The 27,516-nt window shown below is 40.0% G+C and overlaps 1 protein-coding gene across 2 annotated transcripts in view; it reads left to right on the forward strand.

Moving 5' to 3' along the window:
• Positions 1 to 27,516, forward strand: part of LOC124606776 (uncharacterized protein KIAA0825 homolog) — a 176,325-nt gene that overhangs the window by 60,762 nt on the left and 88,047 nt on the right. For both annotated transcript variants that reach the window (XM_047138835.1, XM_047138844.1), the window contains exons 3-4: positions 14,117 to 14,223; positions 14,861 to 15,076. In XM_047138835.1, coding sequence (XP_046994791.1) covers positions 14,117 to 14,223; positions 14,861 to 15,076 — 323 coding nt within the window. The remainder of the gene's footprint in view (positions 1 to 14,116; positions 14,224 to 14,860; positions 15,077 to 27,516) is intronic.

The following is a 27,516-nucleotide window of genomic DNA, read 5'->3' on the forward strand; positions in this document are numbered from 1 at the left end:
AAAGCCTGAAAACACAGGTCATTCCATGTGGTTGCTATGAGATTGAGACCACTTATTTCCAAGTCATTATCAATGGAACCTATCACATCCAAGCCATGATTGCTAGTTGTTAGTCATTAACCAGTTACTGACATGCTATATGAATTGATGCCTGGATAATTAATGCCATACCTGTGAGAGATCTTATTTTGGTTTAGCCAAAACGTTCGTCATTTAATAAGTATCAGAACACTGTGCGGGACAAAGATGCAATATAATCACAAAAGAAGTATGTACAAATCAAAGATGAACATATATCTGTATTCTAATGTTTCCTTAAGCCGATATCAAAATTTTCATTCTTGAAATACATATCTGTCTTTTCCCTCAGTTATCATGGGTGGACATATTGCTTGTATGTCAAACAACAATATATATTTGTGTAAAAGATTTTACAACATATCTCATCAACAGGGAGGCAGTTGCTTTCATTTCTAAATTGTTTCATCCTGAAAATGGTACCTGGATACACCATAGCCTGAAAACTTCAGAAAACATGGTGACACTATTTATTATTGTATTATACTGTGTTCTTTATCATGGAGCTGTACAGTGCACCCTTTTCTTCAAGAAAGAAGTGGTAAATATTACTCTGTTCAGAGAGGAGTAAATATATCAATCAGTTTAGACTGTTACAGTGGCAATCATAGCAAGAGACTATCGAGTTACAAACTTAAATGCGTGAATTACTGCTGGTAAAAGTATCCGAAAGCCACACACCTTGAAGTAATCCACATTATTCACACCTTCATACAGTGCCAATACTTGAACGCTAGTATATACCCTTACATTAAATGTTGAGGTAAATACCAACTGGCGGTATCAATTTGAGGATTATGAAGATATGTAGCTCTCACTGTTGCTATCCTTCTTAATGGCACCAAATACACATTTAAGTAGTTTTATCACTCACTTGTTAGTCGATCAGCTGCTTCACTTCATTTTATTTTAGCATGAATAACATCCAGAGCTTGTTGACATGTAATCATTCTTTCCTTATAAGCTACACATTGTAGCTACGCATATTACAAAAGAAATAAATAAGTAAATAGATTGTGACAATTACAAAAATCTGAAATACTCTAGCCACAAGAATGTAAATTTAACTTCGCCTTTTTTCATAATGGCAGCATACTGTATTTAATTTTCTAAGAAGATGTAATTTTTAAAATTTTAATTCATTTTTTTAAATGTTTGTATTTAATGTCTATTTATGACACTAGAGTTCAGTCCTTTGACATTGACAAGAACAAATAACACAGGTGTTTCTTGGAAAAACACAACAATGTTGCTCAAGAATGTGTCCGTACACATTGAAATTTTGTCACATTACCTACAGTTCTTAACTTGTACCATTTATGGATATTGAAGAAAATATCTCATTATTTTTGCCAGTATTATACCAAATGTAATGTTCCATTTATGAATTTTTTGAAATTTTAGACTCATTTTGATACTAAAGGAAAATATCAAAGTGCATGCTCCATTTGTTTTAACAAATGTTGAAACATTATGTAACTACAGGTATATGTTGTTCAACAAATTGAGAATCTCTGCAATCAGTTATACACTGGTATAGCTCTAAGATAGTTTTATAAAAATTTGATTTCTTAAGGGAAAAACACAGAATTTTAAATAAATAATCCTTTTTGTAATTTTGAGTTTCAACCTCCTATAATTTTTTTCACTACTGTACTTCATTTTATAATTCACTTTACATATGATTTATGTCATGCTCATGTAATTTTATTGGTATTTTGCAGTCATTTTAATGACAATTTTTGTGATAGTTTAGATGACAAAAATTTGGCGCAGCTGTTACAGGTTGTTTTTGAATTTCGTATACAAAAGCAGCTCTTACTAGGGCAACTGCAACCCCTCCTCCCCCTCCCCCAATATAAATGCCTCTGCATTTCTCTGAATGGTGCCAACCATCACGTCAGTCTCATTCGTACCAATTAACTGCATACCATTGTAGTCAACGTACAGGACATAGCTGAAGGCTGTACTTGATAACTTTGCTCCCCAACACACATTAACCATCCCCATTACGGTACAAAGGCAAGAGATTCCCACCTAGCTGCTGACTCCTGGAAAACTAAGTGAGGTGACCATTTATGGATGAGAGGGTGCCACGTATGCAGATCCTCTAGGGATGACAGCCACCAAGATATCTGGAAATTTCATTGACATTATCATCAATGGCCAACCTGTCTGATATAAAGTAGCAGAATAGGATGACATTTAATTATATCTATGATTCCAACCATTTTGATGTATATGATACAAAATCATGACATTTACTCAAAATCAACTAAATGGTTGAGCATGCATGTTAACATTGTTAATTCACTGAATTCATGAAATTAAATCATCTGAAGAGTAATTAACATGAAATATGATTAATGTATCATGAATATCTAGTCACTAACTGAAAATTCATTAAAACCCATGTAAACAAATGTTTAAATTAATATTCAGAAAATTTGTACATAGAGAAATTATAACAATTATTATTCAGCTTCTCATAAAGATGCAACAAAATCAAATCTTTATTTTCAAAATTATAAATGAAAGTAATTCAAACATTATTGTAGAAAGGTAGCTCGTGTAATTTGGCCATAATGATCATGATATTTTGGCTTGTTAGCTGCCTTATAAAAATTGTAACAAAATGTAGAATCAAATTCTGTAACCTGTTTTGTAAAAACAATCAAATTTTGATTGTAAACTTTAAAAAGTATGTTTGAAACAATGTATGCTGTAAATTTGTGTTTGTTAAAAGGTATATAAGGTACAGCAGCAGTAGCTATAGCAGGTGAGTTTTACATCATCTTTTTAAGCTATGTCAATTAGTGGTGCAATAAATAAGTTTACTGTTTTGGCTCCATTACTTGAATTAATAAACTTGATGTGCAATTCTGTTTTAACAGAATGGAGCCATAATGTTATTTTTAGATGAGTTTTCCTGCAGGATCACAAACAGTCATAGACTGCGAAATATCAGAACTTTCAGTTGACAGAGCTGTTCCTACAAGCACATGTAACAAAGATTGCTCTTCGTGTTTGTATGCTGTTGAAAATATTGTTATTATGCCAGCATCAACATGCGAGTTCTATTCATCAGTAAAGGTGCTCAGTTAAACTGTGAGGCTTTTGTCAATAGCAAAAGGCTGCTCAGGTTCACAAAAGAAATCTACATGTGTGTGACAAACATAAGCATTCTAGGCAGTCAAGAACTACTTTGGATCACTTATTGTCACAAGTAACCACAACTCTTTCCTAGAGGTAAGCATGTAGGGACAGCTGAACCAGTCTAGGAGGGGATCATTTAAGAATTGTGCTCCACTGCCCAATGTCACTACAGACAATAGGGAAACTAGGGATGGGAGGGGGGAGCTGTGGCAGATGCTGTGAGATAGATAACAACCATCCCACAAAAGCCTAATGTGAGTCTCAAGATGTGAGGAATCTAGGAATATATCACACATCCTATGTGTTGCTCCCTCAAAAACCTCAAAACCAAAATTAGACTAACTGGATTGTGCACAGTGGCATTAAAGCAGTCACTCATTCTGCACCCCTTAGGCAATTGGAAGGTGAAGAAACCTTAATCAGCAGTAGTATGGAAAGTACCCTGTACCATGCACTTAACAGCACTTTGCAGAGTACAAATATAGATACAGATATCAATATAGATAGTGTGAATGTGATGTTTCACATATGGTAGAATTTTTGTTGTGTATTTTTGCTTAATCTGATCTTGATGCCAAATGGCCAGGCACAGATTAGGTCTTCTGAGAAAAGTTTCTAACCTGAGAATGTTGGGCCTGTATTTACAAATGAGGCAGTTCATACCTGAAACACTGATTTATATTTGGCTGCACCTTGGATTGGTATTCTTTTATTCACATATGCTGTAAGGACCCAGTGCATAGGATAGGATTGCATGCTATCAGTCAGCTTTCAGGGCTCCAAATTTACTAGGGATGTGGTTGCCCAGCGTCTGCATCAAACTTAGCTTATGTTCTGAATATGCTTATGTAGGTGTAGGTGTGTTTGTCTTGAGGTCAGATGACTGCAATAATGGGAACTGATAGGCAGCAACAACAAATGGTTAGCAAATAATTTGGACTTTATGTCTACAAGCAAAAGTATCGGAGTTACCATTAAATGGAACAGAAGTGCAGAAGGGATTTTTGTGGTTGCAGCAAGTTCAAAAATTGAGTAGGTGGCAGTTTTGACGTAATTTTGTGGTGGTAGCTGGGGGTGCAAGCTGCTGAGTTTGTTTGCCTTTCTTATGTACTGTGTAAAGTGAAGAAAATCATGTCATCCAGTCCTAAAAAGTCTTAAGTATATTATGTGTTCCCTCACTGTATATATAAGAGCTGATTATCTTTGCACATCGTAGGGAATCAATTTCAACATGATTAAAACACCATAAATGAAAATAGTTTTATGCTGCCAATCCACTGTTTAAAACTTCAGGCTCAAACTCTGACTTTAGGCTCAAACTCTGCAGTATACTGATATGAAATGAAAAGCATTGTTCAGTATTAATGTAGAAACATTGAAAAAAATCTTGTGTGATGAACTGGTGCAGAAATTTTACTATTCAGTTTAGGAGTTCATGGAGGATGATCTGACAGTTTGAGCACAAGAGAACAAAAAAGTAATTAGGATGTTGTAGTTTCTTATTTAAAAAGTAATGGTTCAAATGGTTCAAATGGCTCTGAGCACTATGGGACTCAACTGCTGAGGTCATTAGTCCCCTATAACTTAGAACTAGTTAAACCTAACTAACCTAAGGACATCACAAACAGCCATGCCCAAGGCAGGATTCGAACCTGCGACCGTAGCGGTCTTGCGGTTCCAGACTGCAGCGCCTTTAACCGCACGGCCACTTCGGCCGGCAAAAGTAATGGTGTTATGTATCAGTTATGTAGGTATCAGTATATTACACTATTGATTTTAAGGAAAACTGTTAGTAAATTGTTGTGTTTTGATGAATATCTTATGCATCAATTAAATGACTTGAAAGTATGCATGAGACAATAAACTTCTATTCTATTACATTATGATGTAACTTTTATGCCATTGTGTACCTTCTACAGGGTGTTTCAAAAATGACCGGTATATTTGAAACGGCAATAAAAACTAAACGAGCAGCGATAGAAATACACCGGTTGTTGCAATATGCTTGGGACAACAGTACATTTTCAGGCAGACAAACTTTCGAAATTACAGTAGTTACAATTTTCAATAACAGATGGCGCTGCGGTCTGGGAAACTCTATAGTACGATATTTTCCACATATCCACCATGCGTAGCAATAATATGGCGTAGTCTCTGAATGAAATTACCCGAAACCTTTGACAACGTGTCTGGTGGAATGGCTTCACATGCAGATGAGATGTACTGCTTCAGCTGTTCAATTGTTTCTGGATTCTGGCGGTACACCTGGTCTTTCAAGTGTCCCCACAGAAAGAAGTCACAGGGGTTCATGTCTGGCGAATAGGGAGGCCAATCCACGCCGCCTCCTGTATGTTTCGGATAGCCCAAAGCAATCACACGATCATCGAAATATTCATTCAGGAAATTAAAGACGTTGGCCGTGCGATGTGGCTGGGCACCATCTTGCATAAACCACGAGGTGTTCGCAGTGTCGTCTAAGGCAGTTTGTACCGCCACAAATTCACGAAGAATGTCCAGATAGCGTGATGCAGTAATCGTTTCGGATCTGAAAAATGGGCCAATGATTCCTTTGGAAGAAATGGCGGCCCAGACCAGTACTTTTTGAGGATGCCGGGATGATGGGACTGCAACATGGGGCTTTTCGGTTCCCCATATGCGCCAGTTCTGTTTATTGACGAAGCCGTCCAGGTAAAAATAAGCTTCGTCAGTAAACCAAATGCTGCCCACACATCATATCGCCGTCATCAATCCTGTGCACTATATCGTTAGCGAATGTCTCTCGTGCAGCAATGGTAGCAGCGCTGAGTGGTTGCCGCGTTTGAATTTTGTATGGACAGAGGTGTAAACTCTGGCGCATGAGACGATACGTGGACATTGGTGTCATTTGGACCGCAGCTGCAACATGGCGAATGGAAACCCAAGGCTGCTGTTGGATCACCTGCTGCACTAGCTGCGCGTTGCCCTCTGTGGTTGCCGTACGCGGTCGCCCTACCTTTCCAGCACGTTCATCCATCACGTTCCCAATCCGTTGAAATTTTTCAAACAGATCCTTTATTGTATCGCTTTTCAGTCCTTTGGTTACATTAAACCTCCGATGAAAACTTCGTCTTGTTGCAACAACACTGTGTTCTAGGCGGTGGAATTCCAACACCAGAAAAATCCTCTGTTCTAAGGAATAAACCATGTTGTCTACAGCACACTTGCACGTTGTGAACAGCACACGCTTACAGCAGAAACACGACGTACAGAATGCCGCACCCACAGACTGCGTTGTCTTCTATATCTTTCACATCACTTGCAGCGCCATCTGTTGTTGAAAATTGTAACTACTGTAATTTCGAAAGTTTGTCCACCTGAAAATGTACTGTTGTCCCAAGCATATTGCAACAAACGGTGTATTTCTATCGCTGCTCGTTTAGTTTCTATTGCCGTTTCAAATATACTGGTCATTTCTGAAACACCCAGTAAGTAATGCTTTTTATAAGTGTTTGCACTTGATTTGTTGCCTCAAATATAGGTGCAAGGGTTATTACACTCTTAAAGGAGAAGTTTTGAAATCTTCATTGTCTTTACTTACAAGGCGTCATAAGGCACATGCTGAAGTATCACATGTTTGAACATTATAAAGACATGATGTGTACCATAACCAACTATGATACACTTAAATTTGTAATGTTCACTCACTCTAATTAAGGAAGTAATCTGTTGTGACTCACCGATCATTCAAAGTGCCGCCGCACAATTATGCGCGTCCTCTACATGCGGCGCTGTCTGCCAGCCATGCAGCAGCTGCACCACCTAAGCGGCCAGCCGAGCAGCGGCCGCTAGACTGGGACTCAGTGCTCATTCGAATGCTAACGTGTACACATGTCTTGCTTGTCAACTTACTCTGTGACTTATATGTTTTGTGTCGTTCTGAAATATATGGGTTAAACTTGACGTTATAACAATTGGCGACGAGGATGGGATTTTTCCTTTTCACCGTTGACTCACAGGGTTCCATGGCTACTGTCGAGCAACTATTGCAAAATCTCCTTGAACAGCAAACACTTCTAACAGTGGCGATTCACGATTTCGTCGCAGCGTCAAATGCGGGGTGTTTCTCGTCATTGGCTATACCTCCTTTTCCTCCTTACGACGAGACGGCGGAAGACTGGTCTGATTATGAAAAACGTCTTCGACAGCACTTCTTGGCATTTCATGTCACAGATGAACAACCATGTAAGTCTCTGTTCCTTTCCTGGATTTCACCTCAAATGTATTGGTTGTTGTCGCAATTGGCTCCTTTGAAGGATCCTGCGTCTTTGTCCTTTGCTGAAATGTGCTCACTTCTGTCTGTCTATTTTCAAAAGCAAACGCATGTGGTAGCCTCTCGTGTTGCCTTTTATCATTGTCAAAAATAGCCACATCAATCCTATCGCACTTGGGCTGCTGAACTTCATGGCCTCAGTCGAAAGAGTCAGTTTGTTACTGACATTCACAAAGAATCCTATTCCGATTCCATGGTACGGGATGCTATTATCCGGTCGACGCCTGACAAAGAAGCTCGGCAACGTGCCCTTCAGTTGGCGAATCCAACTCTAGATGAAGTTCTCTCCATTGCACAGTCTTTTGAAATTTCTCGCGCCACTGGGGCGCAAATCGAGGCGTGGGGTGATGTCAGGGAAATACAATCTCTGTGCGCTGTTGACGACGCGTGCGGCGCGTCCCCGCCGGCCGACGTGGCCGCAGTGCGCTCCCACGTGCAGCCTCGGCCTAGCCGTAAACAACCCGCTAAGACACTGCAGCAAAACCCCTGGCAACTTCCTTCATGTCCGCGGTGTTTTACAAAACATTCACGCGAGGATTGTCACTAACGTTGGGCTGTGTGTCACAATTGCAAAAAGAAAGGTCATGTGTCTTCCGTTTGCAAATCTGACCGCATACATGATGTTCATGAACATGACTCTGATTCTGTGTTGTCTGTCAATTGCACTTCTTCCCTTTCAGGGAAGTTATTCCTCACTGTCCAAATCCTTGGTCGAGATGTTCGCATGCAAGTGGATACTGGTTCTGCTGCCACTATAATTAATTCTCAGACATATCTTCAGTTGGGTTCTCCACTCCTGTCACCTGTCACTCGGCAATTACAGACGTACAATAAACAGAAGATTTCTCTCTTGGGACAGTTTAATGCTGAGGTATCTTACAAATCCATTGTTCGCACTGGTCCCATATTTGTGGTCGACCAGAGCAATGCAGAAAATCTTTTTGGTTTCGATGCCTTTCGCGTTTTTGGGTTCTCCATAGATGACTCTGTCAATATTGTCTCTGATGCTATTCCTTATACTCAACTGGATTCCTTGTTGAGGACATTTTCGTCCCTTTTTTCTCCTGGGTTAGGCCGTGCAAACGACTTTGAAGCTCATATCACACTCAAACCCACTGCTCGGCCTAAGTTTTTTCAGGCTCAGCCCATTCCTGTGGCCCTTCATGATCGGATAAAATGGGAGTTGGATCGTCTCACTACTTCAGAGGTCTTGCTTCCTGTCACTTCCAGTGAGTGGTCCTCTCCTGTCGTCATCTTTGCTAAGCCAAATGGTGATATTCGTCTCTGTGGCGATTTCAAAGCCACTGTAAATGCTCAATGCCTCATCAACACTTACCCTATGCCCCGTCCTGAAGAACTGTTCACTAAACTTGCTGGAGGCCAGTATTTTTCTAAAATTGATCTGTCAGAAGCTTATCATCAACTTCCTCTCGATGCTGCTTCTCGGCAGTTTCTGGACCTTAACATGCCTTTCGGCCTCTACCAATACCAACGCTTGCCATTCGGGGTTGCTAGCGCCACTGCTCTCTTTCAGCGATTCTTGGAACAATTATTGCTCCCTGTCCCTGGGTGTATCAATTACATGGACGACATTGTTGTCACTGGCTCCACCACTGAAGAACATCTTCAAAATCTCCGCACACTTTTTCATGTCTTACAGACTGCCGGTCTTAAGTGTAATCTTCAGAAATCACAATTTTTTCAGGCATCTATCACGTACTTGGGGTTTCAACTCTCTCGGGATGGTATTCGTCCACTTCAGCAAACTGTCGCTGCGATCGATGCCCTTCCTCGCCCTACATCTGTTAAGGAACTGCAGGCCTTCTTGGGGAAAATAGCATACTATCACAAGTTTTTACCGTCTGTGGCTTCGGTGGCTCAGCCGTTGGATCGCCTGTTGCATAAAAACGTGCCTTTTCACTGGTCCGTGTCATGCGAAAAGGCTTTCCAGAAATTGAAGACTATGCTGAAACAGGCCCCGTGCCTGGCTACTTATCGACCTGGCCAACATCTTGTTCTTTCCACAGATACCTCTCAGTACAGGGTCGGTGCAGTCCTCACGCACCGTTTTTCTGACGTTTCAGAACAACCCATTGCTTATGCCTCCAAAACGCTCACGGATGCCCAACAAAAGTATTCTCAAATTGAGAAAGAAGCTTTGGCCATTATTTATGCTCTTCATAAGTTTGGTGTTTTTCTCTATGGCTCAAAATTTCATCTTGTTACGGATCACAAACCACTTGTTTCCTTGTTTCATCCATCAACGTCACTTTCCGACAAGGCTGCACACCACCTCCAGCATTGGGCTCTTTACTTGTCTCGTTTCAATTATGAGATTCATTTCCGGCCCACGACTCAACATGCAAATGCTGATGCTCTGCCTCGCCTTCCCATGGGTCCTGATCAGGCATTCGATAGGGACGAACTTTTGTGTTTCCACCTGGATGTTGCCAAGCAGCGGGTTGTGGACGGGTTCCCCATCACTGGGGACAGGCTGGCGGCTGCTACTGGTTCTGACCCTACCCTCTCCCGGGTTTTATGCTGTATTCAGAAGGGTTGGCCAGATCACCCGTCCGCTAAGACTTCTGATCCGTTGCGGAACTACTACGCTTTGCGCTACCGCCTCACGGCTAGGGATGGTGTTATCCTCCTCTCCACTGACAATGCTTCGCCGTGTGTTGTGGTACCTGCATCTTTGTGTGCTTCGGTCTTGCGCCTCCTTCACCAAGGGCACTGGGGTGTGTCTTGCACAAAATCTCTGGCGCGCCGTCATGTGTACTGGCCTGGCATCGACTCTGAAATAGCACACATGGTCGCTGCCTGCGGCCCTTGTGCATCACAGGCCGCTGCCCCGAAGTCATCTTTGTCACTGTGGCCTTCGCCTGAGAAGCCCTGGGAGCGCATTCATGCTGACTTTGTGGGACCCTTTTTAGGTACTTATTGGCTCCTCGTAACTGACGCCTACTCTAACTTTCCTTTCATTGTCCGTTGCACGTCGCCTACCACCGCGGCAACCACCAGTGCTCTTGCCCGCATTTTTTCTTTGGAAGGCCTCCCCTCTACTCTTGTTACTGATAATGGTCCACAATTTGCCTCTTCCGAATGTGCAGATTTTTGTGCTCGTCACGGCGTTATGCATGTCATGGCCCCGCCGTTTCATCCACAATCCAACGGTGAGGCTGAACGACTGGTCCGCACATTTAAGGTTCAGATGCGGAAAATTCTGACTTCTTCTGCTGCTGATGATGTGCTTCTCCAGTTTCTGGCGTCTTACCGTTTCACCCCCATGGGTGACCACAGCCCGGCTGAGCTCTTACATGATGACAGCCCCGCATGCTACTTCATCTTCTGCGGCCTTCCACCTCACGGCCGCGGGTGCCTTCACTTGGCCAGTTCACCGCTGACGACCTCATCTGGGTACGAGGATATGGCAGGCAGCCAAAATGGAGCCCAGGCCGCATCTTAAGACACCGTGGCAGACGCCTGTATGAAATCCAGACGGACACGGGTGTTGCAGTGCATCATTCGGACCAGCTTCGGCCTCGTGTGCCAGCAACGCCTGTTCCGAATGCCGCTACACCATGTTTGGCTCTACCTGACGCTCGGGATCTTGGCATATCTCAATACTCACAACGCAGCCCTCTCACCATCATCGCGATGCCAGCACAAGAACGGACGCCACCAGGAGACGTGCCAATGCAGGAACCGGATGACCATCCTCTGTCAGAGCAAATCTACTTCCCTCCTCCTCCAACGGACGCTGACACATCGCCTATGTCTCCTGTCATATCAACTGGACTTGCCGCAACGGGCAGATTGGTGCATGGGGCCCCAGCAGATTCGACCCCTACGTCTCCTGTCATCTCGACCCGTTATCATCGGGGACACTTCCGTCCGTACGGGAAGCCTCCTCCTCGAGATTTTACGGCAAGTCAAACAACGCCTATGGACGTTAGCCATCTCCAGGACACCTCCATCAAGACCAGTGCAACAATTTCAACGGGGGGGAAAAGTGTTGTGACTTGCCGATCATTCAAAGTGCCGCCGCACAATTACGCGCGTCCTCTATGTGCGGCGCTGTCTGCCAGCCATGCAGCAGCTGCACCACCTAAGTGGCCAGCTGAGCAGCGGCCGCTAGACTGGGACTCAGTGCTCATTTGAATGCTAACGTGTACACATGTCTTGCTTGTCAACTTACTCTGTGACTTATATGTGTTGTGTCGTTCTGAAATATATGTGGTAAACTTGACGTTATAACATAATTTTTGTCAGTTTCAAAATATTTCAATATTGTTTTTCTGAAGGGACTCAAAACTCATATACACTAGGTTTATTTATTTCACAGCACAGATGTTGCAACAGTAGAAAGATGTACTGCCTTTTTGACCAGCGTCTCATTCTCAGAAGAAAAGTTTAGGATTTGTGTCTTTCATTGATAACTTCCCACCTGTCCTTGACAAATGAAAATTCTTGCAAAATGTGGCATGAATGCCACTGGGACAAATTTCTGCTGTTTTTACTACTGCTATTGCAGCTGCTGCTACTGCTCCAAATATTTCTGTTTTTCTCTAGGGGCTGTTGATGCAGGTACTGTAGTATGCTACAGTATGAATTAGTGTTTATTATTGTAGAGAATTTGGAGGTCATTTGAGGCATTAAAAGTGCAAAAAAGAATTAATAATATAAATAGACACAATAAGACCAATATTGAGACAAATGTACACAAAACAATTTCGTAAATACATCGTGCATTATGTTAATTTTCACTGATGGATATACACGTATTCCCCATCACACTATTTTCTGTTCTTCATTTGTATGTTTAAAAGTACATTTAGATCTGTTTTTAATTGATAGATTAATTGCCCTCCAACATCCCGAATATTATATTGAAAATTTTTATTGATTTTTATGGAAACACTTTTTTGTTGTTGTAGCTGTTGTGGTCTTCAGTCGAGATACTGGTTTGATGCAGCTCGCCATGCTACTCTATGCCATGCAAGCTTCTTCATCTCCAAGTTGCACCCGACATCCTTCCAAATCTGCTTAGTGTATTCATTTCTTGGTCTCCCCCTATGTTTTTTAGTCTCCATGCTGCCCTCAAATACTAAATTGGTGATCCCTTGATGCCTCAGAAAATGTCCTACCAACCGATACCTTCTTCTAGTCAAGTTGCGCCACAGATTCCTAAATGTATGACCTGCAGGAAGATCAGTTATTCCACTGTCCCAGCTGCTTGGCTGCTTGACCATATACATATATGAAATCGCATCACATACAATGTTGCTTATTGCTTGACAAAGAATATTTCAGATACTGGTTGAGTCACAGGTAGCCACTACTAAGACTGCATGTCAACAATGTTGCCTTCACCAGAGGGCACCTAGTGCTGTTCATGGGTTCACTAAAAGTAATGACCAATGACCCTTAGATGCCACTTTCAAGTGATATCTGCTAGATGGTATCGCTGTCCTCTGAGGACATCATAGTTTATATCCTGCTCAACAAGGTTCAACAGCCATCAGCTGCAATTCACTTAGCAAACTTACACTTGGTGTTGTCCTCCAGCTGACTGTCAAAGTGCTAACCTATTGTACATACTGGTTAAGACAGAGAAGTGTGATCACTTTCTTCTGTTATTCAGACATTAGTAATGAAATAACCTATAAATCAGTTCACTTCTTCACTTCCTGCTTTCATTGAAGTTACTCCTAGTGGAAATGTTACTGTTAAATTCAAAGCACATTGTTTAATACCAGCAGACAACTCCAAGCAATCATGTCTGTCATAACTTTTCCCTCATAATATATAACTGAATGTTTGGTAGACAGTTATATCTTTTATCTTCTTCTTTTACTTTATTCAGAACATTTGGCTTTCTTGAAGTCAGACAACATTCTTATGGTTATTGTTGTGTTGTAGATATCTACACTCATCCAGTTTCCAAGCATATATTTTACTTTCTAACCATCACACTCATCAGTTAAATACTAATAAGTAGGACTAGTGGAATATCACTGAAAATGTTTATTATGTCAGACCATGACTTGACTGCAGTTCCCTGCCTTTCACAAAAAGCATTCTTCCAGTCAGCTAGATGTGTCTTGCAGTCCAACTCACAACTTGGGCTTGATATTATCTTTTTTCTTCAATTGCAAAACTCACAGAGGCTCTCCCAAAGGACTAACATGTTTGCAAGGAATTTGGCAGAGCAGTTTGGAGAACATCACAAACTGTTAAGTGCCAGTGAGCTTTGAAAGGGAAAATACAAAGAAATTTTGTACTTTATGAGAAATATGGACAGTGAACATTGGAAGCAATGAGCAAATGTTTCTTAGATGTATTAGATATAGATCTCAGGTACACTTTTGAGGGGTATTTTGTTTGGATGAAAAAATGTTGGGTAAAATACTATTATTCAAGTTGATTAAATTATGTGTTAGCTTCTTGCTTGCATTTTTTTCTGTGATTTGTAACCTCCTTTAGAGAGTCAAAACTCTTACTTATCCCCACCTGCTATTAATTGTGCAAAATACATATTTTACAATTACCTACGTTCTTTCAAATTTTCAGGAACAAAGGAAAGCTTGTGGAATACCGTTCCCCCTAAGACAGCTCAGAGGGTTCTGGCTGGTATGGTGAATGAATCTTTATCTATTCTTACAGTTCGATATACACAGGTATTGTTAAAAAATGTATGTGTGTGATAGTTATAGTGATTAAATATATACATCTTATATATTCTACTGATATTTTATTGACTATTACTAAAGTAAGTGGTAATATTATGTTTGTGGTTGTACAGTAAGTAATAGTACTCTTGTTTATTATTGACATGGCTTCAGTTTAGCAAAATGTAAATTTAAAACCTAATTGCATTCCAGCACCTCTACCAAGATGTCCACTTACAACAGCATCCAAAGTTTATACTTCAAATTTGGCATGTGCGATATTTATTTATTTATATGTCATTCTATGTGATAATTGCTACACAATCATGGAACATCTCTTTACAGTAAGAGAATATTAATTAAATGTATTTCATGATAACTGTAGGATGTCAGCATATGTGTGGTATTTACATTGGAAGTGATGTCATGTCATTAATAACATTATTATTATTATTATTATTATTATTAATAGTAATAATAATAAAAGGTATTGATTTCCAGTAATGATCACTGAAAGTAAAGAATTCTAACTTTTACTTTAGTTCTGTTTAATATGTGAGTACTAATTTTATTAGTTTCTAATAAAATAATTGTTTTATTTTCATAAACTTGCTGTGATACCAAAAGAAATAATGTTCTTTCACAGGCAAAAACCAGTTCTGAACGTAGCACACTTTTGATTAATGATGTAAGCAATTTGTTGTTGTGCATTTCAAAGATTCTACCTGCTGTTTGTAATGATGCAAGTGAGCTATTGGCCCACAGTCTTCAGAATAACGTTGTGAAAGACATACATGCAAAATGTCATGAGTTGCTAAAATGTCTCATCATCCGGGGTTGTCCATTGGAAGTCCTTTACAGGGTATGTAGTAATACCACTTCTTCTTTTTGATTTGACTCTTCTGATAGCATTTGATGTGAAAATAAAATATAAATTGTTCAAGTTCACACAGTCTTTCAGAATCTCTGACTTACAACGTAAAGATGTTTTGTAGAAACTTGATAACACGTCAGACCACTCTCATTTTTTGGACTATACGTGCTCTGCAAAAAATTTATATCATTTGCTGGATTAGCAACACAGGTCTGGTTTAAAAATTTAACTAGAAGAATAATTTGATCATGGATGATAATATAAGTAGCAAACAAAGTTTCTCTGCATTGTAGCAATTATGAAGCCAGGAAATGAACCAATGAATCCTGAATTCTTCTAACCAGTTTGCCTTCTTTGACAATTGTATAAAGTCTTGGACAGATTGATCTTCAATTGCATCTCACATGTTGAAAGAAACCTGGACTCAGGTTTCTGTCCAGGAAAATCATGCTGTGATCAAATCCTTAATAGGGAATGGATGTGAATGAGGAGCAGTTACAGAAATGCCCCTCATAGCCCTGTCAACAGTGTATAACACTATCAACCACAAGAAGTTGATTAGAACAGTATAATCAGTCACAAAAGTCTGCTGTTTGATACAATGTAATCAGTGTTTGCTGCAAAACAGGAGGGTTTTTGTCACCCTGTGTAATAAAAAGAACCAGTGGGGGACCTCAGGGTAGTGTATTGGCACTCCTGATGTACAACATCTGCTCTGACAACCAACCAACCAACCAACCAACCCTGGAAGAAGATCATTTATTTGTACAGATGACACAGCAACTGCAGCTCAAGACAAGATCTTTGAGGAAGTGGAGATGAAGCTGACAGCAGCCATGGAGATCTTGACAAGTATTATGATGGTAACAACCTAAACCAAATCCCAGAAACATGTAGATCTGTGCCTTTCATCTGAGAAACCAGGAAGCCAGGTGGATGTTAAATATTACCTAGAGAGGGCAACAACTATTCCACTATGATACTCTAAAATAACTGGGAATAAAGTTAGATTGTAGACTCACATTCGAATGTCATTGCCAACACACAAAACTAAAAGCATCTGCCTGGAACATCATCATATGTAGGTTTACTGGCATGACACGAGGCTCACGGCCAGATGTGCTCTGTGCATCTGCCCTGGCAATATGCCTCTTTGCAGCAGAATATGCAGCACCAGTTTGGTGAAACTCCACATATGCAAACAGGAGAATATGGCATTAAACAAGACTGGACACATTGTGACTGGCTGCCTAGAACCAACTCCTTTAACCAAAATTTATCAAACTATGAGTATAGCACCACATGACATCTGCAGAAGAACAGCTGCAGAAACAGAGAAAGAAAGCAATAAATCGATCTCATACACCCTCTGTTTGGACATAAACCACAAAAACCCAGGCTGTGGTCAAGAAGGAGCTTCATGCACACATCACTAGCAATTCCATCACAACATGTAACTCACCAAACAGAGCTATGGCAAAATTCATTAACCAAAAGGGTTAGGGAGAACATTGCAGGGGACCATTCCATAAGATTCCATCTGCTGTATGTGACATGTAAGACACTAAAATGATTGAGGACAGGAGTGTCATGATGCAATATGAACCTTAGGAAGCGTTTCTTCATGAATAAAGATGAGTCCTACGAGTGTGGTGACCTGTAGAATCCACATCTGCTCTATAGGCCCGAAATGTGCACCACACAATATCTATATCTAGCAAGTGTTAAGGTTATTAAGACAGTGGAATACTGGAGCTGATGGCCCATCTATAAGAAAATCAGCGGTATCTTTCAGAATTTTGTTATTATTTTTATTATTTTGTGTTATTGAATTGTATTTTTATTATTTTGTATTGTCCAAATCCTGAACACAAAGTAAAAATTTGAGGGTTGTAACTTAAATAGTCGCAATGATTTGTGTACAACTGATACAAGAGTTACATGTTTGTGTTGACAAATATAAAGCAAGACTTGTCATCAAGGGATTTAATCAACGCTACAGTGTAGACTACAGTGAGACCTTCAGTCCAGTAGCTAAGTTGAGCACAATTCGTTCAATGTTAAATGTTGCTGCAGCTGAAAAGATGCATCTAATACAGTTTGATGTGTCTACAGCATTCTTGTATGGAGAACTAGAAGAAATAATATTCATGCAACAGCCAGAAGGGTATAATGATGGCACAGAGAGAGTTTGCAAATTAGTGCAAAGTTTGTATGGACTTAAGCAAGCCCCAAGATGTTGGAGTAAATGGTTTGGAGCATTTCTCATGTCAGCAGGTTTCAAGGCAAGTGATCCAGATCCTTGTTTACATATCAGAGAAGAAGGTGGCAAGAAACTGTTAGTTGCTCTTTATGTAGACGATGGGTTGGTTGTGGCAAATGATCAGCTGGATGCCAGAAAGTTTGTTGATGAGTTGAAGGCTGAATTTAAGATCACTGTGAAACAAGCATCATATTTCCTTGGACTTGAGATAAAACGCTTTGATGATGGTGCAACCAAGAAAAGTCAACAAGCCTACGCAAAGAAGATTCTGGAGCGTTTCAGTTTTCAAGAGTGCAAACCTGTCTCAATACCAATTGTAAAGGAACCAGATACATTACGGGTAGAAGGAAAGAATGCAGAGAAGTGTAACTTTTCCTATTGGCAAGCTGTTGGAGCACTGATGTACCTGATGCTTGGAACGAGACCTGACCTGGCTTATAGTGTGAGCTCCCTGTCTCGAACTCTTGACACGGCATCAACAGAAGATGTAGTGCAACTAAAGCGAGTACTCTGGTATGTAGCAGGTACATGTGATCTATGCATAATCTATCATCCAAATTTGTGCAGTGGCATATTAGATTGCTACAGCGATGCAGACTTTGGAGAGTGCAACAAAACTGGACAGTCAACATCTGGTGTACTTATTACACATGCAGGTGGAGCTATCTCCTGGCTCAGCCAAAGACAGGCAGTGACTGCAACATCTACAACAGAAGCAGAGCTGGTAGCTGTAACAGAAGCTGTGAAGGAGATAATCTATCTGTGTAGACTTTTTAGAGGAATGAGAAAGCTGAATGAAGTTCCAGTCCTTAAGGTTGACAATCAGGCAACAGTGAAACTAGCACAAAACTGCGAGTTCCATCATTGCACTAAGCATATAAAAATAAAGTATTTCTTCATCTGAGAAAAGGTATTGGAAGGAGAGTTAGGCATTCAACATATTTCAACTGAGGACCAGTTAGCAAATATACTGACGAAGCCACTGGCAAAACCAAGACTGTTAGATTTATGTCATAAGATGAGTCTTTCATGTCGATGTGTTCCCTTTTTTTTCTTAATTAAATAAGAGAAAGTGTTACAGTTATATGTGTTTGTATTTAATTAAGTGGCAGACAGAAGTTGGCATCACTTCTCTTTTAGAGTCTTTGGAGAGACAAGTATAGAAACTAGGTCTTTGATTATGTGTGTTTTTGTGCGGCTGTACAATGTGAGATAAACATAATGTTCAGTGAAGTAGACAGATTCTTTTTAAACCTAAAACAAGTAAAAGTAACAGTTTGCACCTGTTACTGTCCTTCAAAGTAGTCACCAGTGCTGTGTAGAACCCTTTGCCAGCGATGTGGAAGGTGTAGTATACCATTAGCAGAGCCTGTTCTGTTGATGGTGCGAATAGAACTGTCCACTGCCCATCAAATCTCTGAAAAACTTCTGAAGCGAATGCCACGAAGTGGTTCCTTCGACTTCAGAATCAAACAAAAGTCACAAGGACTTAAGTCTGAGGAGTATAGTGGATGGTACAGTACTTCCCAGTCCCATCGACTGAACAGAGCAGCCACAGCTTGCCCTGTACGTGCCCCACTCATTGTCATGCAAAATGATGGGTGGGCTGCGCAGAAAGTGTCACCGCTTCTTTTGCAAAGCTGGTCACAGGTGATGCTCCAAAAATGAACAGTAATACTGTGCATTGACGGTCTGTTATGGAGGAACTTAATGCGTTAGGATAACACCATCACAGTCATACACAAGAATCACCATAACGTTAGACTGCTCCATTTACACCATCATCAGAACAGTCTCTGCTAATGGAATACTGTGCCTTCCACATCACTGGCAATGGGTTCTATACGATGCTGGTGACTTCTCTGAAGGATAAAAAAAAATGGTTCAAATGGCTCTGAGCACTATGGGACTTAACTTCTAAGGTCATCAGTCCCCTAGAACTTAGAACTACTTAAACCTAACTAACCTAAGAACATCACACACATCCATGCCCGAGGCAGGATTTGAACCTGCGACCATAGCGGTTGCGCGGTTCCAGACTGTAGCACCTAGAACCGCTCAGACACCCTGGCCGGCAGGCACCTCTGAAGGACAGTAACAGGTGCAAACATGTAACTTTTTTGTGTCAGTTGTGAATAAATAGTTGCCACTATTTAAGTTCCAACCTCGTAAATAAAGTTAATTAATTAATTGTGTTGCATAAATGAAGGAAACCTTACATGAGACAATTCAAGATATACGTTAATTACGAGTTCTATCCACAAAGTACATTACGTTTTGGAATTAAAAATAAATAGAGTACTGGAATTTTTTTTATTATATACAGATGAAAGCCACACTTAAATACTACTTTTCTGCATAGTTGCCATTTAGATTAAGGCACTTATTGTAGCGATGGACGAGCTTGGAAATTCCTTCATCATAAAATTTGGCCGCCTGCGCCTTCAACCACGTGGTTACCTCTTCTTTTGGGACAGAAAAGGTGTGATTTTTGTGGATTTCCTGGAAAGAGGCACTACAGTAAGCTCTCAAAGGTATTGCCAAACTCTGCACAACCTCAGAAGAGCAATACAAAACAAGCACAGGGGAAAGTTGGGCTCAAAGATCTTGCTGATTCACGACAACGCCCGGGCCCACACGGCAAATGCCACTCGTGAAGTTCTCGAATCTTTTAAGTGGGAGTTGTTTCCTCATCCGCCGTACAGTTCCGACCCGGCACCGAGCGACTTCCACTTATTCCCAGCAATGAAGAAGTGGTTGGCTATGCAGCATTTTGATGACAACACACAGCTTCAAGAAGAGGTAACCACGTGGTTGAAGGCGCAGGCGGCCGAATTTTACGACGAAGGAATTTCCAAGCTCGTCCATTGCTATGATAAGTGCCTTAATTTAAATGGCAACTATGTAGAAAAGTAGTATTTAAGTGTGGCTTTCATCTGTATATAATTTAAAAAATTTCCAATACTTTATTTATTTTTAAATCCAAAACGTAATGTACTTTGTGGATAGCCCTCGTACATCAAGCAGCTATTACAAACTACATTAATGGCTAACTGTTGTTAAACAGCTTCAAACTACATATGCTTACTCAAGCTAAATTTAATGTGCTTAATTTAATGGAAAGGCTGAGACTAAATAAAATGCTACTTCTTGTCACATTAGAAATCTGCTGCTTATAACATAAGCAATGGAAGCAAGAGGCATCCAACACCATTATTTGTCATTGTTGACTTGTGTTTAAAGAGAGTTTATTTGTTTATTTAACCTACTAGTACTACTACTACTACTACTACTACTACTACTAATAATAATAATAATAATAATAATGCTAACATTAGGTTGTTTTCATGTAGCCAAGATAGCTGTTCATAACACAGAACAATACAGTGAAAATTTGTATTGTCACAGATATACAGAGGCATCCATTACCAGTACAAAATATGGTGAGCTTTCCTCACAAGCACCTTGCACAATAACTTGGCTATGATCAACAATTAAAAGTGTAATATTCGTATAATTTTCACTTTCCTGATCCAAAGGGAAGAACATTTTATAGTTTTGTAAAGTATATACAGGGTGTTTCAAAAATGACCGGTATATTTGAAACGGCAATAAAAACTAAACGAGCAGCGATAGAAATACACCGTTTGTTGCAATATGCTTGGGACAACAGTACATTTTCAGGCAGACAAACTTTTGAAATTACAGTAGTTACAATTTTCAACAACAGATGGCGCTGCAAGTGATGTGAAAGATATAGAAGACAACGCAGTGTGTGGGTGCGCCATTCTGTATGTCGTCTTTCTGCTGTAAGCATGTGCTGTTCACAACGTGCAAGTGTGCTGTAGACAACATGGTTTATTCCTTAGAACAGAGGATTTTTCTGGTGTTGGAATTCCACCACCTAGAACACAGTGTTGTTGCAACAAGACGAAGATTTCAACGGAGGTTTAATGTAACCAAAGGACCGAAAAGCGATACAATAAAGGATCTGTTTGAAAAATTTCAACGGACTGGAAACGTGACGGATGAACATGCTGGAAAGGTAGGGCGACCGCGTACGGCAACCACAGAGGGCAACGCGCAGCTAGTGCAGCAGGTGATCCAACAGCGGCCTCGGGTTTCCGTTCGCCGTGTTGCAGCTGCGGTCCAAATGACGCCAACGTCCACGTATCATCTCATGCGCCAGAGTTTACACCTCTATCCATACAAAATTCAAACGCGGCAACCCCTCAGCGCCGCTACCATTGCTGCACGAGAGACATTCGCTAACGATATAGTGCACAGGATTGATGACGGCGATATGCATGTGGGCAGCATTTGGTTTACTGATCAAGCTTATTTTTACCTGGACGGCTTCGTCAATAAACAGAACTGGCACATATGGGGAACCGAAAAGCCCCATGTTGCAGTCCCATCATCCCTGCATCCTCAAAAAGTACTGGTCTGGGCCGCCACTTCTTCCAAAGGAATCATTGGCCCATTTTTCAGATCCGAAACGATTACTGCATCACGCTATCTGGACATTCTTCGTGAATTTGTGGCGGTACAAACTGCCTTAGATGACACTGCGAACACCTCGTGGTTTATGCAAGATGGTGCCCGGCCACATCGCACGGCCGACGTCTTTAATTTCCTGAATGAATATTTCGATGATCGTGTGATTGCTTTGGGCTATCCGAAACATACAGGAGGCGGCGTGGATTGGCCTCCCTATTCGCCAGACATGAACCCCTGTGACTTCTTTCTGTGGGGACACTTGAAAGACCAGGTGTACCGCCAGAATCCAGAAACAATTGAACAGCTGAAGCAGTACATCTCATCTGCATGTGAAGCCATTCCGCCAGACACGTTGTCAAAGGTTTCAGGTAATTTCATTCAGAGACTACGCCATATTATTGCTACGCATGGTGGATATGTGGAAAATATCGTACTATAGAGTTTCCCAGACCGCAGCGCCATCTGTTATTGAAAATTGTAACTACTGTAATTTCGAAAGTTTGTCTGCCTGAAAATGTACTGTTGTCCCAAGCATATTTACTTTGGGAAATATGACTTGCAGTCAGAAGAGTGTCAGAGATAATACCAACTCCTCAAGAGCACTTAATACTATCTGTCTTCCTGGGTGTTTTGTGCTTACAGAAATGACCCATTGTTGGTGAGAACTCACAAAGAGTGAAACCACTGAACTGAACTTTGAGAAAAATTCAGGCTACACAATTTGCCAAGTAAAATGTCAGAATCAACAGTATTAAAAACATTATGTAGTAGGTATGTATAGATTTTATTAGAAACAATTTAGTTGATATGCTGCTGTCATTCACGCCATAAACAGGAAAAGAAGATTCAGCATAATGAACACTGATTTTTTGTATCCTCCATCAGTTGTGAAATGATAATTACCTGGTGTCCAAATGATCACCTGGTATTATAGAGGCACTTGAAGATGGTGTAAATTAACACAAGAATTGACTGCTTTTCCATTCATGGCTAACTTCAAGGTATTACTTTTATTAAAACAGGTTTGCTGTTATGATGTTACTGGAAGCATGACTGGTATTTGTGAAGTAGGTTATTCATAGTTAAATAGTCAGTAAACCATTTGTAGACTACATATTGGACAGTCCTGGCAGAATACAAATTGGATAGTGGTAGTAGGGTGTTTAATTCAATTTTTATGTCAGGAAACTAAGTTTCATGTTGTGTTACACACTGTACTGTCGTGATGCCTTTCTTTCTCATTCAGTTGTTGAATGATTATTCACACAGCTCATGTACAATAGTGTTATATGCAAGATCACTGTGTAACCAATTTCTATAGTTCTTAATACTTGTAGTGAATATCAATGTTTATGATGTCATATCTCCTGAACTGTCTGCTGTACAATGATATAATTATGCAGATGTGTTCATTGATATATACGGATACTGTTTGCAAACAGTGTTGTGAATTGGTAGTACAGAACTTATAAATTAAAATGTCACACCTGATGCTGTTTTACTACACAAACAGCAGAAATGTGCTAGATGATAAACTTTTTTCCTTTCATCATTTTGTGGTAAGTGTGAGCAAGAAAAAATTATGTAAAGATTTGAAATTATGTGTACGGTTTGTTGGAACTTGCTGAGTACTCTTATTCTCAAATACAAGATGAATAAAGTCTGGGTATTTTCATGTCATCAGTTACGCTCCTTCAAGGCAAATACACAGTTTCTAGCTTTAATACTTGTCTTAGTATGTTAAACTTTTAACATAACATTATACCTCTTAATGAGTAGAAAATGACAGTCCAATAAAAATATACAACATTGATTGGTTGCTAATAACAGGTCTTGTGTGTTCCATAGAAGTGTTCTATTGAATCTGAATTCTTTATTATGCGTTTCAGATGTTGGCCCATCATCAGAAAATCTGTTATCAAATATATACATCATGAGCACAGAAGTAGTTCATGACCTACACAGTAACCCAAAATAACTGGCAGCCAAATTTACAGAATACATAATTGTGTGCATAATAAAGAAAGTTGTATAAGCAATGCCATATAGTGCACAAGACTTCACAGAGGAAACAGTCATGTGCAATTATTGAACAAGAAAACTATAGTGAACAAATCATGCTAACCAGAGTGAAGTAACCTAAAACCCTGCCAGATGCTATGCCAAACTTAGTGCTCCGAAGGATGTCAAATACAAGAAAAATTACAGAAAATAACAAAAAGGCCACAGTTAGCCACGTGCAACAATGAATAGCATCAAAATTCACAGTATCAATGTGTACAAACCATATAGTACAGAAAAACACAATAAAATACATATGTATTAAAAGGCAGTAATAAATCATAGCATGTCTTATACATACTACATGATTTAAACTATTCAGTGATGTAAGGTATGAAGGGAAGAGGCTATTTTACATTTCTCATTTTTTATTTTGACACAAGTACATGAATTCAAATTTGAAGTCGTATAATCAAACCGTAGGAATAAATTGTAAAACCATTAGTAAAAAAGCTGCTGAATGCTGCTACACAATGGCATGCTGCAACCAGAACAGCATAGACACAGTCCTCACACTCATTTGTAAGAATGAAAAAGCAAACTATATTTCACACAATAATCAAAACCGATTAAAATACATAGGATCCTTGCATATAAAGTCAGTGTGAACAAAATTTATAGGTCAGCAATTGAAAATTGTTGGCAAACCACCAAATCTTTATTAAAAAAACTCCAAAAAAGTGTCACAGAAGGTCCATGCTGTGCTCAGGTTGGCTATTTTTGTACATAAGAACTTGAAAAAAAAAATCAGCAAAAGAAGTTCCAAGTGTTAGGTAACTAGGAAAGCCAGACTCTCATTTTTCACAAAGGGTTGAATGGGCACTCCAAAAGCCAGTAGCCATTCACACAGAAATAAATCAATGAAACAAAAAGAAGCATTATAAATGAGAGTCATGAAGGTTGTGGTCCTAAATGAGGTCATTGAAGTAATACATCATCAAAGATATTAAAAAATCAATTCCTGTTGCTTGCAATCTGCTCATTACTTATAATGCTAGGATCTAATTTGTGGTGCACATACACTTCAAGTTCCTCCAGGATATCAAGGTCCCTACCCTTAGGCTCAGTGTGAAGGGTTTTTAAACCTTCATTCTTCAAGGATAAAACATGGCCCTTCACGTTAAATGCCAGCCTAGTGCACTATAATTACTTCTACATATGTGTTCTCCAAACCTTGTTATGAAGTCCCTCCCACTCTGACCCATATAGATCAAGCCTTGCGCTAATAATAGTAGGATAATAATACATGCTGCAACCTATCTTTGAACAGAGGTACGTTTGGCTGCAATCCTGTAGGGATTCTGTTGCCCACATTCCCTACACCCTTTTCAGAAAATACACTGACCAAGCCCAACTGCATTACAATGATTGATTGATGTGGTCTTCAGTCCTGAGACTGGTTTGATGCAGCTCTCCATACTACCCTATCCTGTGCATGCTTCTTCATCTCCCAGTACTTACTGCCACCTACATCCTTCTGAACCTCCTTAGTGTATTCATCTCTTGGTCTCGTGCTAAGACTTTTACCTTCCACTCTGCCCTCCAATGCAAAATTTTTGATCCCTTGATGCCTCAGAAAATGTCCTACCAACCGATAGCTTCTTCTTCTCAAGTTGTGCCACAAACTCCTCTTCTCCCCAATCCTATTCAATACCTCCTCATTAGTTATGTGATCTACCCATCTAATCTTTAGCATCCTTCTGTAGCACCACATTTCGAAAGCTTCTATTCTCTTCTTGTCCAAACTATTTATCGTCCATGTTTCACTTCCATAGATGGCTACACTCCATACAAATACTTTCAGAAACGACTTCCTTACACTTAAATCTATACTTGATGTTAACAAATTTCTCTTCTTCAGAAATGCTTTCCTTCCCATTGCCAGTCTACATTTTATATCCTCTCTACTTCGACCATCATCAGTTATTTTGCTCCCCAAATAGCAAAACTCCTTTACTACTTTAAGTGTCTTATTTCCTAATCTAATTCCCTCAGCATCACCCGACTTAATTCGACTACATTCCATTATCCTCATTTTGCTTTTGTTGATGTTCATCTTACATCCTCCTTTCAAGACACTGTCCATTCCGTTCAACTGCTCTTTGCTGTCCCTGACAGAATTACAATGTCATCGGCGAACCTCAACATTTTTATTTCTTCTCCATGGATTTTAATACCTACTCTGAATTTTTCTTTTGTTTCCTTTACTGCTTGCTCAATATACAGATTGAATAACATCGGGGACAGGCTACAACCCTTTCTCACTCCCTTCCCAACCACTGCTTCCCTTTCATGCCCCTCGACTCTTATAACTGCCATCTGGTTTCTGTACAAATTGTAAATAGCCTTTTGCTACCTGTATTTGACCCCTGCCACCTTTAGAATTTGAAAGAGAGTATTCCAGCCAACATTGTAAAAAGCTTTCTCTAAGTCTACAAATGCTAGAAATGTAGGTTTGCCTTTCCTTAATCTTTCTTCTAAGATAAGTCGTAAGGTCAGTATTGCCCTACGTGTCCCAATATTTCTACGGAATCCAAACTGATCTTCCCTGAGGCCAGCTTGTACCAGTTTTTCCATTCATCTGTAAAGAATTCATGTTAGTATTTTGCAGCTGTGAATTATTAAACTGATAGTTCGGTAATTTTCACATCTGTCAACACCTGCTTTCTTTGGGATTGGAATTATTTTATTCTTCTTGAAGTCTGAGGGTATTTCGCCTGTCTCATAATTCTTGCTCACCAGATGGTAGAGTTTTGTCAGGACTGGCTCTCCCAAGGCTGTCAGTAGTTCTAATGGAATGTTGTCTACTTCGGGGGCCTTGTTTCGACTTAGGTCTTTCAGTGCTCTGTCAAAGTCCCCAGTATCATATCTCCCATTTCATCTTCATCTACATCCTCTTCCATTTCCATAATATTGTCCTCAAGTACATCGCTGTTGTATAGACCCTCTATATACTCCTTCCACCTTTCTGCTTTCCCTTCTTTGCTTAGAACTGGGGGTTCCATCTGAGCTCTTGATATTCATACAAGTGGCTCTCTTATCTCCAAAGGTCTCTTTAATTTTCCTGTAGGCAGTATCTGTCTTACCCTTAGTGAGATAAGCCTCTACATCCTTACATTTGTCCTCAAGCCATCCCTGCTTATCCATTTTGCACTTCCTGTTGACCTCATTTTTGAGACGTTTGTATTCCTTTCAGCCTGCTTCATTTAATGTATTTTTATATTTTCTCCTTTCATCAATTAAATTCAATATTTCTTCTGTTACCCAAGGATTTATACTAGCCCTCGTCTTTTTGCCTACTTGATCCTCTGCTGCCTTCACTACTTCATCCCTCAGAGCTATCCATTCTTCTTCTACTGCATTTCTTTCCCCCATTCCTGTCAATTGTTCCCTTATGCTCTCGCTGAAACTCTGTACAACCTCTGGTTTAGTCAATTTATCCAGATCCCATCTCCTTCAATTCCCACCTTTTTGCAGTTTCTTCAGTTTTAATCTACCAATAGATTGTAGTCAGAGTCCACATCTGCCCCTGGAAATGTCTTACAATTTAAATCCTGGTTCCTAAATCTCTGTCTTACCATTATATAATCTATCTGATACCCTC

Source organism: Schistocerca americana, chromosome 1, assembly GCF_021461395.2.
Source record: "Schistocerca americana isolate TAMUIC-IGC-003095 chromosome 1, iqSchAmer2.1, whole genome shotgun sequence".
NCBI lineage: Eukaryota > Metazoa > Arthropoda > Insecta > Orthoptera > Acrididae > Schistocerca > Schistocerca americana.